Source organism: Nycticebus coucang, chromosome 8, assembly GCF_027406575.1.
Source record: "Nycticebus coucang isolate mNycCou1 chromosome 8, mNycCou1.pri, whole genome shotgun sequence".
Taxonomy (NCBI): Eukaryota; Metazoa; Chordata; class Mammalia; order Primates; family Lorisidae; genus Nycticebus; species Nycticebus coucang.
Genome location: NC_069787.1, coordinates 10,042,535 through 10,060,795, shown reverse-complemented (window position 1 = coordinate 10,060,795; position 18,261 = coordinate 10,042,535). Strand labels below are relative to the sequence as shown.

Below are 18,261 nucleotides of genomic sequence, written 5' to 3'. Positions count from 1 at the left end.
CGGGGGTTGGGGCTCCCCCGCGCCCAGGCCGGACGCGCGCAGAGGCTGCGGCCGCGGGGAGAGGGTGCCCGAAGACCAACCTGGGTCCGGTCCAGGGCAGCGGGTCCGGGACTGGCACGGCCTAGGTGCCGCGGCTCGGCGCTCCCAGCGGCGGCTGCCTCGGCCCAGGCGGCTACCTCTGCGCGGCCTCCATCTTGCTCGGGTTCTCCCCGGGGCGCGCTCCCGCGCCGAGGCGCGCGCTCTGTGCACCGGCGCGGCCCGGCAGAGGCGCGCTCCCGCGCGAGCGTGCGGGGCGGGGCGACACCGAGCAGGGGCGCTGCGTGTCCTGGCAGTCCAGGCGAAGAGTGGGCACGGTCCCTGGGGCGCCCCAGCCGGAGCAGGAAGCCCTCTCCGCAGTAGGGGTCCCTGATTTGGGGGTCTGAGCTGTGGGTCCCCACTAAGTCCATGGGAATGGAGGAGGGGTGAACGGGATATCATTTGATAGGAGACCAACTGGATGTCTTGCTCCCGAATTGCCTACCCTACAACCTACCCCCTTCACCGTCTGAAGTTGTACCCTTGTGCTTCCAGTCCTTTGGGTCTTGGAGGTGCTGAAGGTCCCCGGAGTCTCCGAGGAAACTATCAACATCCCCGGAAGGGAGAACTCCCTAAACTGTTAGCAGCCCACGCCTGGGATGGGGCTTCGTTGGCTTCTTACCTGCGCAAGAAGTGGGGCCTGAGGAACAGGACGCAGGGTGAGTACCCAGGGACAGGGAAGAAAGGGGCTGGGAAATTTTGGGTTTCCCTACTCGACGCTCTCCCCAGCGCCCAGCCCAGTGCCTGGCATGAAGTGAGTGCACCATAGGGATGTGTTAATGATCAAACATCAAAGTCAAGGCGCGTGGTTACAGAATCCCTGGGGGTAACTCCAAGGGGCCCAGTTTGGGTCATTTCTCTCCCTGCGAGGGAAGTAACCTTTGGCTTAGGATCTGGAGGGATGACCTGGAATGGAACACAGACAAACTGTGACTAAAACTACCTCTGTGACCTTGGCTCCAGCTCTCTGAATTTGTTTTCCCATCTGTAAAGTAGGCAGATTAAGCCCCACCTCACCAGTATAAATAAGGGAGGGGGCGGGAATGAAAAAGAATCTAGGTGAACGGATTCCAAACACTGTACCACACACAGGGGTCAGTCTGTCAAAATTTACATCTATCTGTAAAAAAAAAAAAAATCATGTACAATTGCCAATTATCACTCTACCAGTGGGGAGGAGGAATGATCTTTTTTTTTCCCTGAGATTATATACTTCCTACTTTCTTAGAGCATTTTAAGAAATGGTAGTGACTTTTAATGAAAGGGGGTTTCTTTTTCATTTATTTTATTTATTTTTTATTTTATTTTTTGAGACAGAATCTCACTTTGCTGCCCTCGATAGAGTGCTATGGCGTCATAGCTCACAGCAACCTCAAACTCCTGGGCTCAAGTGATCCTCTTGCCTCAGTTTTTCTATTTTTAGTAGAGTCAGGGTCTCAACTTACTAAGGCTGTTCTCAAACTCCTGAGTTCAGGCAATCTGCCCACCTCGGCGTCCAGCTAGGATTACATGTGTCAGCCACTGCGGGCAGCTGAAAGGGAGGTTATTAATGTCCTTATTTGGCAAAACAAAAAATAGGCAGCCTTATTCCAATCCCAAATTTCACAAAAATTACAGATCCATGAAATCTCACAATTTGGAGATCTCAGACCAGTGTGAACTAATCTCAGCCAAGGCCTGGACATTGGGTGCTCACTCAATTTGGCTTCCCTTTCCATTGGTTCCTTGTAGAGGGCATCCTGGCTATCTCCTGAGAAGCCGGTCATCTTAGAATCATGACCCGAAGGAGCTATAGAGTCTCGTTCTATACCTTCTCATTCTCAGGTGGAGAACAGAGGCTAAAACAGGGGCTTGACTTATCCAGAGGGGTAGATGGACTCTGCCAATCAGACCGATCAGCCTGATTCATTAATTATTCATCCATCCAGGGCAGTGCCTGTGGCTCAGTGAGTAGGGCGCCAGCCCCATATACTGGAGGTGGAGGGTTCAAACCCGGCCCTGGCCAAAAACTGTAAAAAAAATTATTCATCCATCCAGTAAATATGTGTGAGTCCCCTGAGATGTGCCAGGCACAGACACTATGCTAGGCACTCACACAGAGCTCCCAGCTTCAAGGGAAAATGGAGGGTGCTAGGAATAGGGAAGCAGAGAATTGGCCATCCTCAAAGACGACCTCAAAGTTTGTTTCTGTGGATGTTCCTATTTGGGTACTGCTCCAAACATACCAAGTCACTCCTTACTCTTTATTCCTTTACTTTGCCTGAATTATTGCCTTATTTTTATTTTTTTATTTTTTTTATTTTTTTTGCAGTTTTTGGCCGGAGCTGGGTTTGAACCCACCACCTCCAGCATATGGGGCTGGCGCCCTTTGAGCCACAGGTGCTGCCCAGCCTTTTTCTTTTTTTCTAGCCTTCAGAGCCAAGCTAGGCAGTCCTGGAAAAATATTATGAAAGTCCATTTACTACTCTCCCTTATGGCAAGAAGCGAGCGTTCTTGCTAAGATGGATCCCCAGGTCCTCTGTGGCTACTCTATTCTAGCTCTGCATAGCAGAGACACCCTGTAGAGATCTGCCCACTTCAGACACATTTCTGACAATAGTGATTTTTCCTTGAAGAACCTTCTTTACCCCTCACTCAGTCCCTGGGTTCGGTGGAACTCTCACACAAACCACCTCCCCCCACACACACACACGCACACCACACACCACTCCAGAGGGGGCAAATGAAAAGCTTAGATGATGATCATATTCCACTGTTCTGGACATGCTGATTGGCTCGTGGCTGAGCCCATCATCCAAGCCAAATAGTTGAGAATGATACAAGATCATTTGTTAAAGTTTATAGGCAAGAGATGCTCTCCATCTTTTGCCTTTGTTGAACTAGGGGGTGGGGACCATCTTTGATAACCCAAGTAGAGAGCTTGTCTAAGAATAAGGTCAACACAGAGAAATGCTAAGAAATGGAGAGAGTTCTGATGACATAATTTGACCACCTGGATCTGTCCATGCCTGAAAACCTACTTCTGAATTGTTTTATTAGGATAAATCAACAAATTAGGTTTTGCTTAAGCCAGTCTGAGTTAGTTTTTTGTCACTTCTAATTGAAATAACTAATTTAAATGACTTAACTACATTCCCTCAAAAGAGGGAACAAGAGCTGGTATACTGGATTGTTGATAAGGAGGAAAATGCCTGAATAGGTGAGCTACTCCTGACAAACGGAAACTAAAAGACCAAAATTTGAAGCCCATCTCTGACACATCTTGACTGTGTAAGCCAGGACAATGATGCTACTCCTCAGAGACTTATTTTCTTCATTTGTAAAATGGAAGGAACCCTACTTTCTTCCCACCGAGGTGGTAAGGTTTAAGAGAGGTAATGGATAGAAAAGAGTTTTGCAAATGGAAAAAAATGGCCTTAAATGCAAGTGATTATCATTAAATTTTAATAAAAGTGACTTGTCTGAAGAATAGAAATAGCAATAGTATTTGTAATACACTTGCTGAATCATGAATAACTGGGACAGGATAATTTTCTCATTTTTAAAGGCTAAACTTGGAACAGTGACAGAAAATTTGAGAACTCTCTACAGGAAGAGCATCTTATTGACCCCAAAGAGAGCCAGACCAGAATGGAAAAGTTGTGGGTTCAAGATGAGGACTGTAGATCCTAAGGCAAGGACAATGCTGGATTGCACCTGGATGAGAAGGAAAGCCCCAGGGCACTTCCAGCCAATATCCCAGTAAGGAATGATTTTTACAGCTTGCTGGCTACCCTTATACCTAAAAGTGTTCAGTTATGTCTAACAGTTATTAAGTCTGACTATATTCTCAGTCCCACAATCATTGCTTTACTTATATTGTCTCAGTTAATCTCACAATAACTCTGTGAGGTAGTGTTATGGGCCGAGGTGTGTCCCCTGCAAAAGTCATATGGTGAAGCCCTAATCCCCAGCACCTCAGAATGGGACTATATTTGGAGACAGGCCCTTTAAAGAAGTAATTAAGGTCAAATAAGGTCATATGGGTGGACCTTAATCCAGTATGACTGGTCCTTTTAAGAAGAAATTAGGACCTGAACAACACCATGGAGACCAAAGGATGATCAGGTAAGGACACAGCCAGGAGGCAGCCGTCTGCAAGCCGAGGAGAGAGACCTCAGAAGAAACCACACTTGCCACATGTGATGCTGGACTTCCAGCCTCCAGAACTGTGAGAAAATTAATTTGTCGTTTAAGCCACACAGCCTGTAGTATTTTATTATGGCAGCCCTAGCAAATTAATAGACGTATGTCCATTTTACAGGTGAGAACACCTCCAATGGCCTTCCCAGAATCGCATCTCTAGAGGGTAGAAGAGCTGGTATTTGTCCCCAGGCAGCCCCTGCTCCTAAGCTCACATTTTTTTTTATAGTCTCACTCTGTTGCCCTAGGCAGAGTGCCATGGCATCATCATAATCCTCACAGAAACCTCAAACTCTAAGACTCAAGCAATCCTCCTGCCTCAGCCTCCTGAGGAACTGGGGCGACAGGTGCCTGCCACGACACCCACCTAATTTTTCTATTTTTAATAGAGACAGGGTCTTGCTCTTGCTTAGGCTGGTCTTGAACTCTTGAGCTCAAGCAATCCTCCTACCTCAGCCTCTCAAAGCGCTACAATTACAGACGTCAGCTACCATACCTGGCCCTTCTAAGCCCACATTCTTAATTGACATGGCGTGTAAATGATTCTAAAGAGTGGGTTCAATTCTTCTTTCTTTTATATCCATATCATTTGCTTAGAAATATGCACTGGCATCAGACCATTAGAGTTCAAATGTCATTTCTGCAGATTACTAACTGTTTTTAAGCCTCGGTTCCTCATCTTTAAAGTGGGGATGATTAAGAATAAAAGTAGCCCTGGCTTATTGTACCCTCAATGAATCCCCAACAATAAAAATAAATAAATAAAAGTAGCATCTCCTTCCAAAAGTTTCCAAGAGCATTGATTTAGATATTGTGTGCATAAAGTGCTGAGAAATTGGAAACATTCAAAAGCCATTGCCATTAATATTGTATAGCTAGAAAGTGGTAGTTTCAGGATCCAAACCGGAGTTTGTTTTGGTCCAAAGACACATATCCCTTACCTTGAACTGTCCAAAGTTCCCAAACCCTTAAGGAGGTGAACATGAAGTCAGGTAAATAGGTATCTCTAACCCTGATAACTAAAAACTTGTGTAAGTTTCAGCGTGTTATTCAAATTCTCTGACTTTAGAAGGCTGAGGCAGGAGGATTGCTTGAGGCCAGGAGTTTGAGACCAGCCTGGGCAACAATGTGAGATCCTGTCTTTACAAAAAATTAGTCAGGCAAGGTGGCATGTGCCTATAGAGCCAGCTACTCAGGAGGTTGAGGCAGGAGGATTGCCCGAGCCCAGGAGTTCTAGGCTGCAGTGAGCTGTGATTATGCCACTATAATCTAGCCTGGATGACAGAGTAAGACCTTGTCTCAAGAAAAAAGAAAATCTCTGGGGCGGCACCTGTGGCTCAGTGAGCAGGGCGCCGGCCCCATATACCGAGGGTGGCGGGTTCAAACCCAGCCCCGGCCAAACTGCAACAAAAAAATAGCCGGGCATTGTGGCGGGTGCCTGTAGTCCCAGCTACTCGGGAGGCTGAGGCAGGAGAATCGCCTAAGCCCAGGAGTTGGAGGTTGCTGTGAGCTGTGTGACGCCACAGCACTCTACTGAGGGCAATAAAGTGAAACTCTGTCTCTACAAAAAAAAAAAAAAGAAAATCTCTGAACCTCATTTTATTTTTGTATAATCAAACTAATGTCTCCTTAACCTCACATGGTTAAAATGAAGTAAAATACTTAAGGTATGGTCACAGAATAGATGGTCAGTTAAAACTACCACACAGGATTTTGTCTTCTGTGGGAGGTTAGATTCTAAAGACAAATGCAATTGGGGAGAAGTATGGTGACTTATCCTTGCAAAATCCCTTAATTGTCCCTAAAATACAATAAGCAAGATTTCATGTGTATCATCCCATCCTGGACTTTGTACTGAAGTTTGAAAAAAACTGAAATAAACTAAAGAAAAAAAGTCTATTTTCAGATGAGAAGACTTTCAAACAATCTACCTTTTTTAAAAAAAAAAGTTATCCTCAATGAATCCTCAACAATTAAAAAAACTAATTAATTTTTAAAAGGTTACTATTCCTTAGAAAATGTGGGAGAGAAGGAAATTCCCAAATGATTTATATTTACTGGTAGAATTTACTCTTTATAGATATTCATCTATGAAGTCTCCAAAGCATGAACACATAAAAGAGATTAATTTGTGCTTGTATGGACAAGTAGGATGGTCACTTCTTAAGGGATAAGTCCTTAAATTAAAGGTGTATGTGAATCTGAAGCCGATGACCTTTGAAACAGGTGGGGAAAGTGTGTATGCAGCCATCAGTATATCCTGTAATGCAAAACCTAAAATTTGTTCTGCCTAGCATTCCTTCCCCCTTTCTTTTTTTTTCTCTCTTTTTTTTATTGTTAAATCATAGCTGTGTACATTAGTGCAATCAAGGGGTACAATGTGCTGGTTTCATATACAATCTGAAATATTCTCATCAAACTGTTCAACGTAGCCTTCATGGCATTTTCTTAGTTACTGTGTGTACACATTTGTATTCTGCCTTTAGTAGGTTTCGCCTGTACCCATTCTAAAATGCACCGTAGGTGTGGCCCGACCCATTACCCTCCCCTTTACCCTAACCTCTTCCTTCCCTTCCCCTCCCTTTGCCCTTTCCCCATATTCTTGTGCTATAGTTGGGTTATAGCCTTCATGTGAAAGCTATAATTTAGCTTCATAGTAGGGCTGAGTACATTGGATACTTTTTCTTCCATTCCCGAGATACTTTGCTAAGAAGAATATGTTCCAGCTTCATCCTTGTAAACATGAAAGAGGTAAAGTCTCCATCTTTCTTTAAGGCTGCATAATATTCCATGGTATACATGTACCACAATTTGCTAGTCCATTCGTGGGTCGATGGGCACTTGGGCTTCTTCCATGACTTAGCAATTATGAACTGGGCTGCAATAAACATTCTGGTACAGATATCTTTGTTATATTGTGATTTTTGGTCTTCTGGGTATAAACCTAGTAAAGGAATTATAGGATCAAATGGCAGGTCTATTTTTAGGTCTCTAAGTATTCTCCAAACATCCTTCCAGAAGGAACGTATTAGTGTGCATTCCCACCAGCAGTGTAGAAGTGTGCCCTTTTCTCCACATCCACGCCAACATCTCTGATTTTGGGATTTTGTTATGTAGGCTACTCTTACTGCAGTTAGGTGATATCTCAAAGTAGTTTTGATTTGCATTTCTCTGATGAATAAGGATGATGAGCTTTTTTTCATGTGTTTGTAGATTGTGTGTCTGTCTTCTTTAGAGAAGTTTCTCTTCAAGTCCCTTGCCCACCCTGAGATGGGATCACGTGTTCTTTTCTTGCTAATACATTTGAGTTCTCTGTGGATTCTGGTTAATAGACCTTCATCAGAGGTATAAACTGCAAATATTTTCTCCCATTCTGAGGGCTGTCTGCTTGCTTTACTTACTATGTTCTTGGCTGTGCAAAAGCTTTTTAGTTTGATCAGATCCCAGTAGTGTATTTTTGATACTGCTTCAATTGCCTGGGGAGTTCTCCTCATAAAATATTCACCCAGGCCGATTCCTTCAAGAGTTTTCCCTTCTCTTTCTTCAAGTATTTTTATAGTTTCATGTCTAAAGTTTAAATCTTTTATCCAGTGAGAGTCTATCTTAGTTAATGGTGAAAGGTGTGGGTCCAGTTTCAACCTTCTATGGATTGCCAGCAAGTTCACCCAGCACCATTTGTTAAATAGGGAAACATTTCCCCACTGAATGTTTTTAATTGGCTTGTCAAAGATCAAATAATGGTAAGTAGCTGGATTCATCTCTTGGTTCTCTATTCTGTTCCAGACATCTACTTCTCTGTTTTTGTGCCAATCCCAAGCTGTTTTGATCACTATCGATTTATAGTATAGTCTCAGGTCTGGTAGCGTGATTCCTCCTGCTGTGTTTTTATTGCTGAGTAATGTTTTGGCTATTCGAGGTTTTTTCTGATTCCATATAAAATAAAGTATTATTTTTTCAAGATCTTTAAAATATGGCAATGGAGCTTTAATAGGAATTGCATTAAAATTACATATTGCTTTGGGTAGTATAGACATTTTAACAATGTTGATTCTTCCCAGCCATGAGCATGGTATGTTTTTCCATTTGTTAACATCTTCAGCTATTTCTTTTCTTAAAGTTTCATAGTTCTCTTTGTAAAGATATTTCACGTCCTTTGTTAGGTATACTCCCAAATATTTCATCTTCTTTGGCACTACTGTGAAAGGAATAGAATCCTTGACTGTTTTTTCGGCTTGGTTATTTTTGGTATATATAAAGGCTACAGATTTATGGGTGTCAATTTTGTAGCCTGAGACATTGCTGTATTCCTTGATCACTTCTAAAAGTTTTGTAGTAGAATCCCTAGTGTTTTCCAGATATACGATCAGATCATCTGCAAAGAGTGAAAGTTTGATCTCTTCTGACCCTATGTGGATACCCTTGATTGCCTTTTCTTCCCTCATTGCAATGGCTAAAACTTCCATTACAATGTTAAAGAGCAATGGAGACAATGGGCAACCTTGCCTGGTTCCTGATCTAAATGGAAATGATTTCAATTTAACTCTATTCAATACGATATTGGCTGTGGGTTTGCTGTAGATGGCCTCTATTAGTTTAAGAAATGTCCCTTCTATACCAGTTTTCTTAAGTGTTCTGATCATGAAGGGATGCTGGATATTATCAAAAGCTTTTTCTGTGTCAATTGAAAGAATCATATGGTCCTTATTTTTTAGTTTGTTTATGTGCTGAATTACATTTATAGATTTACGTATATTGAACCAGCCTTGAGACCCTGGGATAAATCCCACTTGGTCGTGGTGTATAATTTTTTCGATGGGTTGTTGGATTCTGTTTGTTAGGATCTTATTGAGTATTTTAGCATCAATATTCATTAATGATATTGGTCTATAATTTTCTTTTCTTGTTGGGTCTTTCCTTAGTTTGGGGATCAAGGTGATGTTTGCTTCGTAGAATGTGTTGGGTAATATTTCTTCTTTTTCTATATTTTGGAAGAGGTTTAGTAATATAGGTACTAGTTCTTCTTTAAAGGTTTGGTAGAATTCTGACATAAAGCCATCTGGTCCTGGGCTTTTCTTTTTTGGGAGATTTTGTATATTTGATGCTATTTCAGAACTTGATATAGGCCTGTTCAACATTTCCACTTCATTCTGGCTAAGTCTTGGTAGGTGGTGTACTTCCAGGTATTGGTTGATTTCTTTCAGATTTTCATATTTCTGAGAGTAGAGTTTCTTGTAGTATTCATAAGGGATTTTTTGAATTTCTGAGGGATCTGTTGTTATTGGATTACACTGGTCTTTATGGAGGATAGGTCTGAGAATATCCTGGAGAGCTGGTTTAGTTATGGCAAATTTCTTCAACATGTGAATGTCATTGAAGTATTTAATTTCTCCATCATAAATGAAACTCAGTTTAGCTAGGTACAGGATCCTGGGTTGAAAGCTATTTTGTTTTAGGAGATTAAAAGTCGATGACCATCCTCTTCTAGCTTGAAAGGTTTCAGCAGAGAGATCTGCAGTTATTCTAATATTCTTGCCCTTGTAGTTGATGATTTTCTTTCATCTGGCTGCTTTAAGAATTTTCTCTTTCATATTAACTTTAGTGAAATTGATTGTGATGTGTCTGGGGGATGTCTTATTTGGGTTGAGTCGTGCTGGAGTTCTGAAACTGTCTGCTATCTGAATTTCAGAATCTCTTGGCATGTCTGGAAAGTTCTCTTTCATAATCTCATGGAGAAAAGACTCTGTGCCTTGTGAAGCCACTTTGTCGCTTTCCAGGATCCCTATAAGACGAATATTGGTTTTCTTCGGATTATTCCAGAGCTCTCTGAGAGAGTGATCTGTTTTTGACCTCCATTTCTCTTCTTCTTTGAGAGTTTGGGAGCGTTCGAAAGCTTTGTCTTCAATGTCAGAAATCCTTTCTTCTGCTTGCTCCATTCTGTTACTGAGGGATTCTACTGTGTTTCTCAGATCTTTGAGGGCCGCAACTTCTTGTCTCAATGTGTCAAAATCTTTGGTCATCTGGTCTTTGAATTCGTTGAATTCTTGAGATATCTTTTGGGTTACTGCTTAGAATTCTAATTTGATCTTATTTGCTATCCAGATTCTGAATTCAATTTCTGACATCTCAGCTATTTGTTTGTGCATGGGATCTTGTGCTATGTCTGCCCCATTGATCCTTGGGGGAGTTGATCTACTCAGATTATTCATATTACCAGAGTTTTTCTGTTGATTTCGACTCATGATTGTTTTACACCATTGCCTCTGGCCGTCCTCAGAGTTGGGGAGGTGTCTCTCCAAGATTAGACCCCAGTGGGATCACTCTATTCTTGCTGGATCTTTGTAGGGAGTGACCCTGTGTAGTTCGTCTGGGGTTGCCCCAGCCAGGGAGTTCTGGTTGTGGAAGCAGCTCCAGAGTGTGACACACCCGGATCCAGCAACAGGGCAGGAGGTGGTGCACACGGTTCTGGGAGTGCCTGGTGCCCAGTGACTTTGGCACAGAGAGCCCAAGGCTCCAGCAGTCTCTGGCCAGGAGAAGGGCTCTGTGCGGAGGCAGGGAGGGCTCCGGAGGGCATGCGGCTACCAGAGTCCCTGGCCAGACGAGTGAGCCAGTGTGGAGGCAGGGAGGGTACAGGAGAAAGGACACGGGGTTGTGCAGCTCCTGCAGTTCCTGGTATGGGCATGCGGGGGACCTGTGGGCGTGGGTTGCCGGTCGCAGGTTGCAGGTCGCGGGTCGCAGCACAGCTCTTATGGAGGTCCAGGTGGTGCCAAACCCAGTAATTTGAGGTTGCTATGAGCTGTAACGCCACGGCACTCTACCCAGGGCAACAGCCTGAGGCTCCATTGTGCCAAAACCGGTCTCACTCTGCCCCTGAGGGTTAAGGCTGTAAGGCAGCTTAGTCCCCGCCTTTAGGCTGCTCAGTCACTAGGTTACCAGCTCCCAACTGATCCTTGCTCTGCAACCTTTAGGGCAGAGCTTGCCCAGGCAGTTCTCTCACAATGGCTCCCTGCGGCCCACAGCCGAACACTATTAGCTCCATCGGGCTCAGCAGCTCAGTCTGCGGCCCTAGACAATGCCCAAAATTCTCCACACTCCTGCTCAAGCTCTCCCCAAGGCAGTTCAACTGAGTGTCAAGTCCAAAAACACTGAAACAGTTCATAGATAAGGCCTTTCCCGTTTGCAGTCTCACTGCTGCTTGTATTTACGGCTGCCGGCGGGATTAGGTCGATCGAACACACACAATCACTTGGCAGTTTTCCACTGTTTTTGTCCTCCTCTTGGGGTCCAGAAGTCCCTTGCTGACTCCCTGTATCCTCAAAGGGATGATTATAGGCAGATCCTACCAGCCAGAGATTCCTGGAGTCTTATCTCCCCAGACTCACCGTGCCCAGTTGCCCCTTCCCCCTTTCTTTTGATAATAACACTCAGCTTCTTTGCTTGAAGAAGTTCTTTCAGGGAACTGCCCCCACTTCTCTGGGCAGTAGGTTGCTTAAAGCTCCCTTTTTATTTATTTATTTTTTTTAGAGACAGAGTCTCACTTTGTTGCTCTTGGTAGAGTGCAGTGGCGTTACAACTCACAGCAACCTCCAGCTCTTGGGCTCTAGTGATTCTCTTGCCTCAGCCTCCCAAGTAGCTGGAACTACAGGCGCCTGCCACAACACCCGGCTATTTTGTTGTTGCAGTTTGGTCAAGGCCAGGTTCGAAGCCACCACCCTGGGTATATGGGGCCAGTGCCCTACCCACTGAGCCACGGGCAATGCCCAAAGCTCCCTTTTTAAATTTGAAATCCCTCTTTCAAATAGTGATTTAAATTAGCTTTCTGTTTCATGTTCCTGAAAGAGTCCTAACCTCCATAACTTTCTTTTTCTTTTCTTTTTTTGGAGATAGATTCTCACTTCTTTATCCCAGTAGAATGCCATGGCATCATAGCTCACAGCAACCTCAAACTCTTGGGCTTAAGCAATCCTCTTGCCTCAGCCTACCAAGTAGCTGGGACTACAGGTACCTGCCACAACACCAGACTATTTTTAGAGACAGGGTCTTGCTCTTGCTTAGGCTGGTCTAGAATTCGTGAGTTCAAGCAATCCACCTGCCTCAGCCTCCCAGAGTGCTAGGATGACAGCAGTCTGCACTGGGCCCTTCCATATCTTTCTTTTTCCTCCCACAATCCCACGCATCATCTCTTGCTCTTGATTTGGGGATGGAGTCATTGATCGCTGCAACCACTCTGTGGCACCTGATGTATAATAGGACCGACCTATGCCAGGTCCTAGGGACACAGAGATGTATAAGACTCAGTCCTCGCCTTTGAGCTCACCGTTTAGTATAGGAACAAAGGAACAGATGGAGTACAACGAGAATGGCAGAGATTTTGAGAAAGGTGAATGGGATGACTGGAGCTGTGATCTTGAATACATCACCTAAACTTTCTGAATCTCAGTTGCTTCATCTGTAAAGAGATTTTTGTAAAAACAATTACTATTTCCTAGGAGATTATATAAAATAATGTGCTTTATGTACTTTATTTAAAAAATGTCAAAAATTATGCATACAGTAACAAGATGCCTGCATAACTGTACCATGGCCTTACTGTATATTGTCCAGGACTTCTTGGTGGCAAGTGACAGACTCAACAAAAACTGGCATTAGCAGGAATAAGTTCCAACAGGATCCAGCTGCTCGCATGATGTGTTTGGGAATAATTCCCTTCCCATGAACCCTGCTCTCCTGTCCATGGTTGTCTGAATGCACAGGCAGATCTTCCCAAGCTATGGCAGGATGGTTTTGCTAGCATGCAGTCAGAGAATGTGGTTTGTGTGGTATCCACATGTTGGAACTTGTGGAATATCCCTTTGAGATCTAGTACTCGGTCCATTTTCATAAATGTTCCCTGTGTTCTCTAAATAATGTGCATTCTCTATTAATGGAAGGAAGTTTTTTGTATGTCTGTTGGCTCTGGCCTATTAATTGTGTTGTTCACATTTTGTAGATCATTACTAATTTTTTTTTCTATTTGGTCCATCTGTTTCTGAAACAGGTATGTTAAAATCTCCCACTGTGATGGACTGAGAATGAACATGGAGGAAGTTTATGGGGTAAGGGTAATGTTCTCTATCTTTACAAAAATTTAGGTTAACAGGCATATGCATTTATCAAAACTCAGCAAAGATATACTAGAGATTTGCACATTTCATTTTATGTAAAATGTATTTTAAAAGAAAAACATCACAATCAGATAATGAAATTTTGTTAAACCTTGAAGGGCAAGAATATAGATTCTTTAATCTACTTTGAGGTGTATAAAAAATAAGATGGTCTAAGACCAGTCTGAGCAAGAGTGAGACCCCATCTCTACTACAAATAGAAAAAGAAGCTAGCCAGGGATGGTGGTACATGCCTGTAGTCCCAGCTACTTGGGAGGTTGAAGCAAGAGGATTGCTTGAGATGAGGTTGCTGTGAGCTATGACAACAGGGCACTCTACCCAGAGCAACAGAGTAAGACTTGGTCTCAAGAAAAAAGAAAAAAGATGGACTAAAAGAAGAAAAAACAATAAGGTGGACTAATAAATGGATAATGCCAGGCCCGGTAGTACCTACCTTTTAGTCTCAGCTACTTAGGAAGCTGAGGTGGGAGCATTACTTGATGCCAGGAGTTTGAATCCAGCCTGGGTAACATAGTGAGGTCATACCTCCAAAAAAGCAAAAAATAAAAAATAATGGGAAAAAAGATACAAAGATGAGGAGATAAGTGAAAAAGCAAGTATAGTAAAATGTTATTGGTAGAATTTAAGTGATGAGTATATGAGTGTACACTGTTGCATACTTTTAATTTTTTTCCTTTTTTTCCTTTTTTCTTTTTCTTTTACACTGTAAGATTCTTTCAACTTGTGATATATTTAAAAATTTCTTTTTTTTTACAGACAGAATCTCACCGTGCTGCCCAGGCTGATTTTAAACTCCTGGCCTCAAGTGATCCTCCTTCCTCAGCCTCCCAAAGTTCTGAGATTATAAGCATGAGTCATTGCACCAGGCCTATTTAAAATTTTTCATTTAAAAATACCAGGGAAAAATCTTCCTTTATGATTGTTGATTTTCTGATTTCTCCTATGAGTCTGTCAATTTTTGCTGCCTATATTGAGACTTAAGTTGTTAGGTACAAACTAAGATTCTCTCGGTTAGTAAATCTATCCCTGGTGCATATTCCTGTACTTTTACCTTTCTGTGCCATTGTTGTGAAGTGTATTTTGTAAAAATGAAATAGTTACATAAAATAAATCCAATATGAGAGTCTATGTCTTATAATTGGTCAAATTAATCAGTTTGCAGTTATTGTCATTATTGGTCAATTTGAATTCATTTCTATCATCTAATTTTGAATTTTATATTTACTATGCATTTTCTACTTATTTTCAGTCTTAATTTCATTGGTCTAGTTTTCTTTTTCCTTTTCTTTCTTTTTTTTCTTTTTTTTGAGATACAGTCTCACTATGCCACCCTCAGTAGAGCGCCCTGGTGTCACAGCTCACAGAAACCTCAAACTCTTGGGCTTAAGCTGTTCTCTTGTCTCAGCCTCACAAGTAGCTGGGACTACCAGCACTCACCACAATGCCTGGCTATCTTTTTGTTGTTGTTGTCATTGTTTAGCAGGCCCAGGGTGGGTTCGAACCCACCAGCCCCAGTGCATGTGGCCAGCACCCTAACCACTGAGCTATGGGCACCAAGCCAGGTCTAGTTTTCGTTATTCTTGGTTTTCTTCTGCTGGTTTAGAAGATACGTAATTCATACCTTGTTTCCCAAGTTAACATTTAACTCTTGGTTTTCAATACCAGAACTTTACACTAACTTCCTACCTCTCAACAAAACAGTTTTTGACCAATATTTATTATGTATGATTGATTTTTGTATTTACATCCCCAAACTCAGTAAAACATTTTTTTTTAAGACAGACTCTCACTCTCTTGCCCATACTAGGTTGCCATGACATCAGCCTAACTTACAGCAACCTCAAACCCCTGAGTTCAAGTGATCCTCCTGCCTCAGCCTTCCAAGTAGCTTGGACTACAGGTACCAGCCACAATGCCTGGCTAATTTTTCTATGTTTTCTTTTTTAATAGAAATGAGTCTCACTTTTTCTCAGGTTGGTCTTGAACTGAGCCAGGTCCTAGGATTACAGGTGTGAGCTACGATGGCAAGCCCAGTAAAACATTTTAAATAAAATTCATTATATGAAATAAGATACATCACAACTACTATTGGTAGAATATCAGAATCAAGTATTCTTTGAAAATTGTTTCTCCATGCCAACAAAGGGTGTATGAATCTCAGACTGTTGGGGGTAAGAGAGACATCACAGTATCATTTTATTGCATACAAAGAAATTGTTTGCTGACAGCCATATTATTCATTTGGTGTTTAAGAAACAATCATATTTGGATTTGATTTGTGTGGAGGGGTAAAGGTAAAATATATATAACATAAAATGTCCCCTTTTAACCGTTTTTAAATACATAATTCACTGACATTGACAATTATTTACATTTACAATGTTGTACAACCATCACCACTGTCCATTTCCAGAATTTTATTATCCTAAATAGAAATTCTGGGCCAGGCACAGTGGCTTGTGCCTGTAATCCTAGCATTCTGGGAGGCCAAGGTGGGTGGATTGCTTGAGCTCATGGGTTCAAGACCAGCCTAAGCAAGAGTGAGACCCCATCTCTACTAAAAATAGAAAAAAAACTGAGGATCGCTTGAGCCCAAGAATTGGAGGTTGCTGTGAGCTAGGATGATGACTCTGTCTCAAAAAAAGAAAGAAAGAGAGAGAGAAAAAGAAAGAAAGAAATTCTGTACCTATTAAAAAATAATTACTACTGGGCAGTGCCTGTGGCTCAATGGAGTAGGGCGCCAGCCCCATATGCCGGAGGTGGCGGGTTCAAACCCAACCCCGGCCAAAAACTGCAAAAAAAAAATAATAATAATTACTATTTCCCTCCCCACCGGCCCCAGGTAAACTCTATTCTTCTTTCTTTCCATAAATTTACCTATTCCAGGTACCTCATCTAAGTGGAATAATCCAGCATTTCACTTAGCAGAATGTCTTCTGAGTTCTTCCATGCTGTAGCATGTACCAGAATTTCATTCTTTTTTTTTTTTTTTTTTTTTTTGTAGAGACAGAGTTTCACTGTACCGCCCTCGGTAGAGTGCCGTGGCGTGACACAGCTCACAGCAACCTCTAACTCTTGGGCTTACGAGATTCTCTTGCCTCAGCCTCCCAAGCAGCTGGGACTACAGGCGCCCGCCACAACGCCCGGCTATTTTTGGTTGCAGTTTGGCCGGGGCTGGGCTTGAACCTGCCACCCTCGGCATATGGGGCCGGCGCCCTACTCACTGAGCCACAGGCGCTGCCCAGAATTTCATTCTTTTTAAGGTCAAATAATAATCCTTTGTATGTACAAAGTTGCATGATTAAGTTTGCAAACTCATCCCCCAAAAAGTGCTACATACCTCATTGCTGAATATTACTATGTCCGCTCCAAAGTATTCCCCTTGGGAAACTATGCCCCAATGTCAATGCCTAGTCTACCCTTCAAAGCAGTTTTGGAACAGTCATCAGAGCTGTCATCGTACAAGGTCTGACAATTAAGTTTGTAGAAATGTGGAAAATGTGCTTTAAAGGGTAAACTAGGCTCTGGCTTTGGCCCATAGCTTCCCAGGGGTAGTACTTGGGAAGGTGACCATAGTGATATTCAGCAATGAGGTATGTAGCTCTTTTTCTAGGATGAGTTCAAGGACATAATTGTCCAACCTTGTATATACCACATTTTGTCTATCTATTCATCTGTTGATGGACATTTGTTTCCCCTTCTGGCTATTGTGACTAATGCTGGTACGAGCATTGGTGTACACAGATCTGTTTGAGCCTCGCTTTCAATTCTTTGAAGTATATACCGAGAAGTAGAACTGCTGGGTCAGGAGGTAATTTCATGTTTGTCTTCCGAGGACCTGCCCAGCTGTGTTCCACATTTTACATTCCTGCCAGGAATGCAACGAGTTTCAATTTCTCAATATCCCTGTTAACACTTGTTATTTTCTGGGTATTTTATTTTTTTATAACAGCCATCCTATTTGAAATGAAGTGGTATTTCAGTGAAGTTTTGATTCCCTTAATAATTAGAGATGTACATCTTTTCATGTACTCGTATTTGGGGGAGGGAGTTATTTTGTTTTGTAGATAGGGTTATTTTATAGATAGGGTCTTGTTCTGTCACCCAGGCTGAACTACAGTGGCCTGATGATAGCTCGCGGTAACCTCACATGTCTGGGTTCAGGAAGTCCTCCCACCTCTACCTCCAGGGTATTTGGGAGTACTGTACCACTAAGCTTGACTAATTTTTAACAGTTTTTTTGCAGAGACGGAGTCTCATTATGTTGCCAGGCTTGTCTTGAACTCCTGACTTCAAGCTATCCTACCTCCTTGGACTCCCTAAGTGTTGGGATTACAGGCGTGAGCCACTACACCCAACCTCCTATACTTATTAACCATGTGTATACCTTCTTTGGAGAAATATCTATTCTCATTCTTTTCCATTTTCTTTTTCTTTTTTTTTTTTTGCAGTTTTTGGTCGGGACTGGGTTTGAACCCGCCACCTCTGGCATATGGAGCTGGCACCCTACTCCTTTGAGCCACAGGCGCTGCCCTCTTTTCCATTTTCTGTTTTTGAGACAGGGTCCTGTTCTGTCACCAAAGCTGAAGAGTAGTGGGATAATCGTAGCTCACTACAGCCTTGAACTCCTGAGCACAAGCAATCCTCCTGTCTCAGCCTCCTAAGTGGCTAGGATTAAAGGCGCAGGCCACCATGCCCAGATAATTTCTTTTTAAGATGGAGTATTACTGTGGTCCTCAGGCTGGTCTTTTTTTTGAAACAGAGTTTCACTTTGTCACCCTCCGTAGAGTGCTATGGCATCATAGCTCACAGCAACCTCATGTCTTCGGCTCAAGTGATTCTC

The 18,261-nt window shown here is 42.7% G+C and overlaps 1 protein-coding gene and 1 long non-coding RNA gene across 5 annotated transcripts in view; one reads left to right on the top strand and one right to left on the bottom strand.

Moving 5' to 3' along the window:
* LHFPL4 (LHFPL tetraspan subfamily member 4) overlaps positions 1–690 on the bottom strand; it is a 51,514-nt gene extending 50,824 nt beyond the window's left edge. For 2 of the 3 annotated variants that reach the window (XM_053600577.1, XM_053600578.1), the window contains exon 1: positions 81–690. In XM_053600577.1, the coding sequence (XP_053456552.1) occupies positions 81–477 (397 nt within the window). In that variant the 5' untranslated portion in view covers positions 478–690. The remainder of the gene's footprint in view (positions 1–80) is intronic. The other variant, XM_053600576.1, reaches the window with a different exon arrangement.
* LOC128592586 (uncharacterized) lies at positions 294–14,520 on the top strand. 2 transcript variants are annotated; one of them, XR_008381938.1, is made up of 5 exons: positions 294–395; positions 571–734; positions 3,623–3,816; positions 13,292–13,349; positions 14,175–14,520. It is a non-coding gene; the product is annotated as an uncharacterized LOC128592586 (long non-coding RNA). The 2 variants fall into 2 exon arrangements; XR_008381937.1 differs by lacking the exon at positions 3,623–3,816.
* Positions 14,521–18,261: the final 3,741 nt, after the last annotated feature.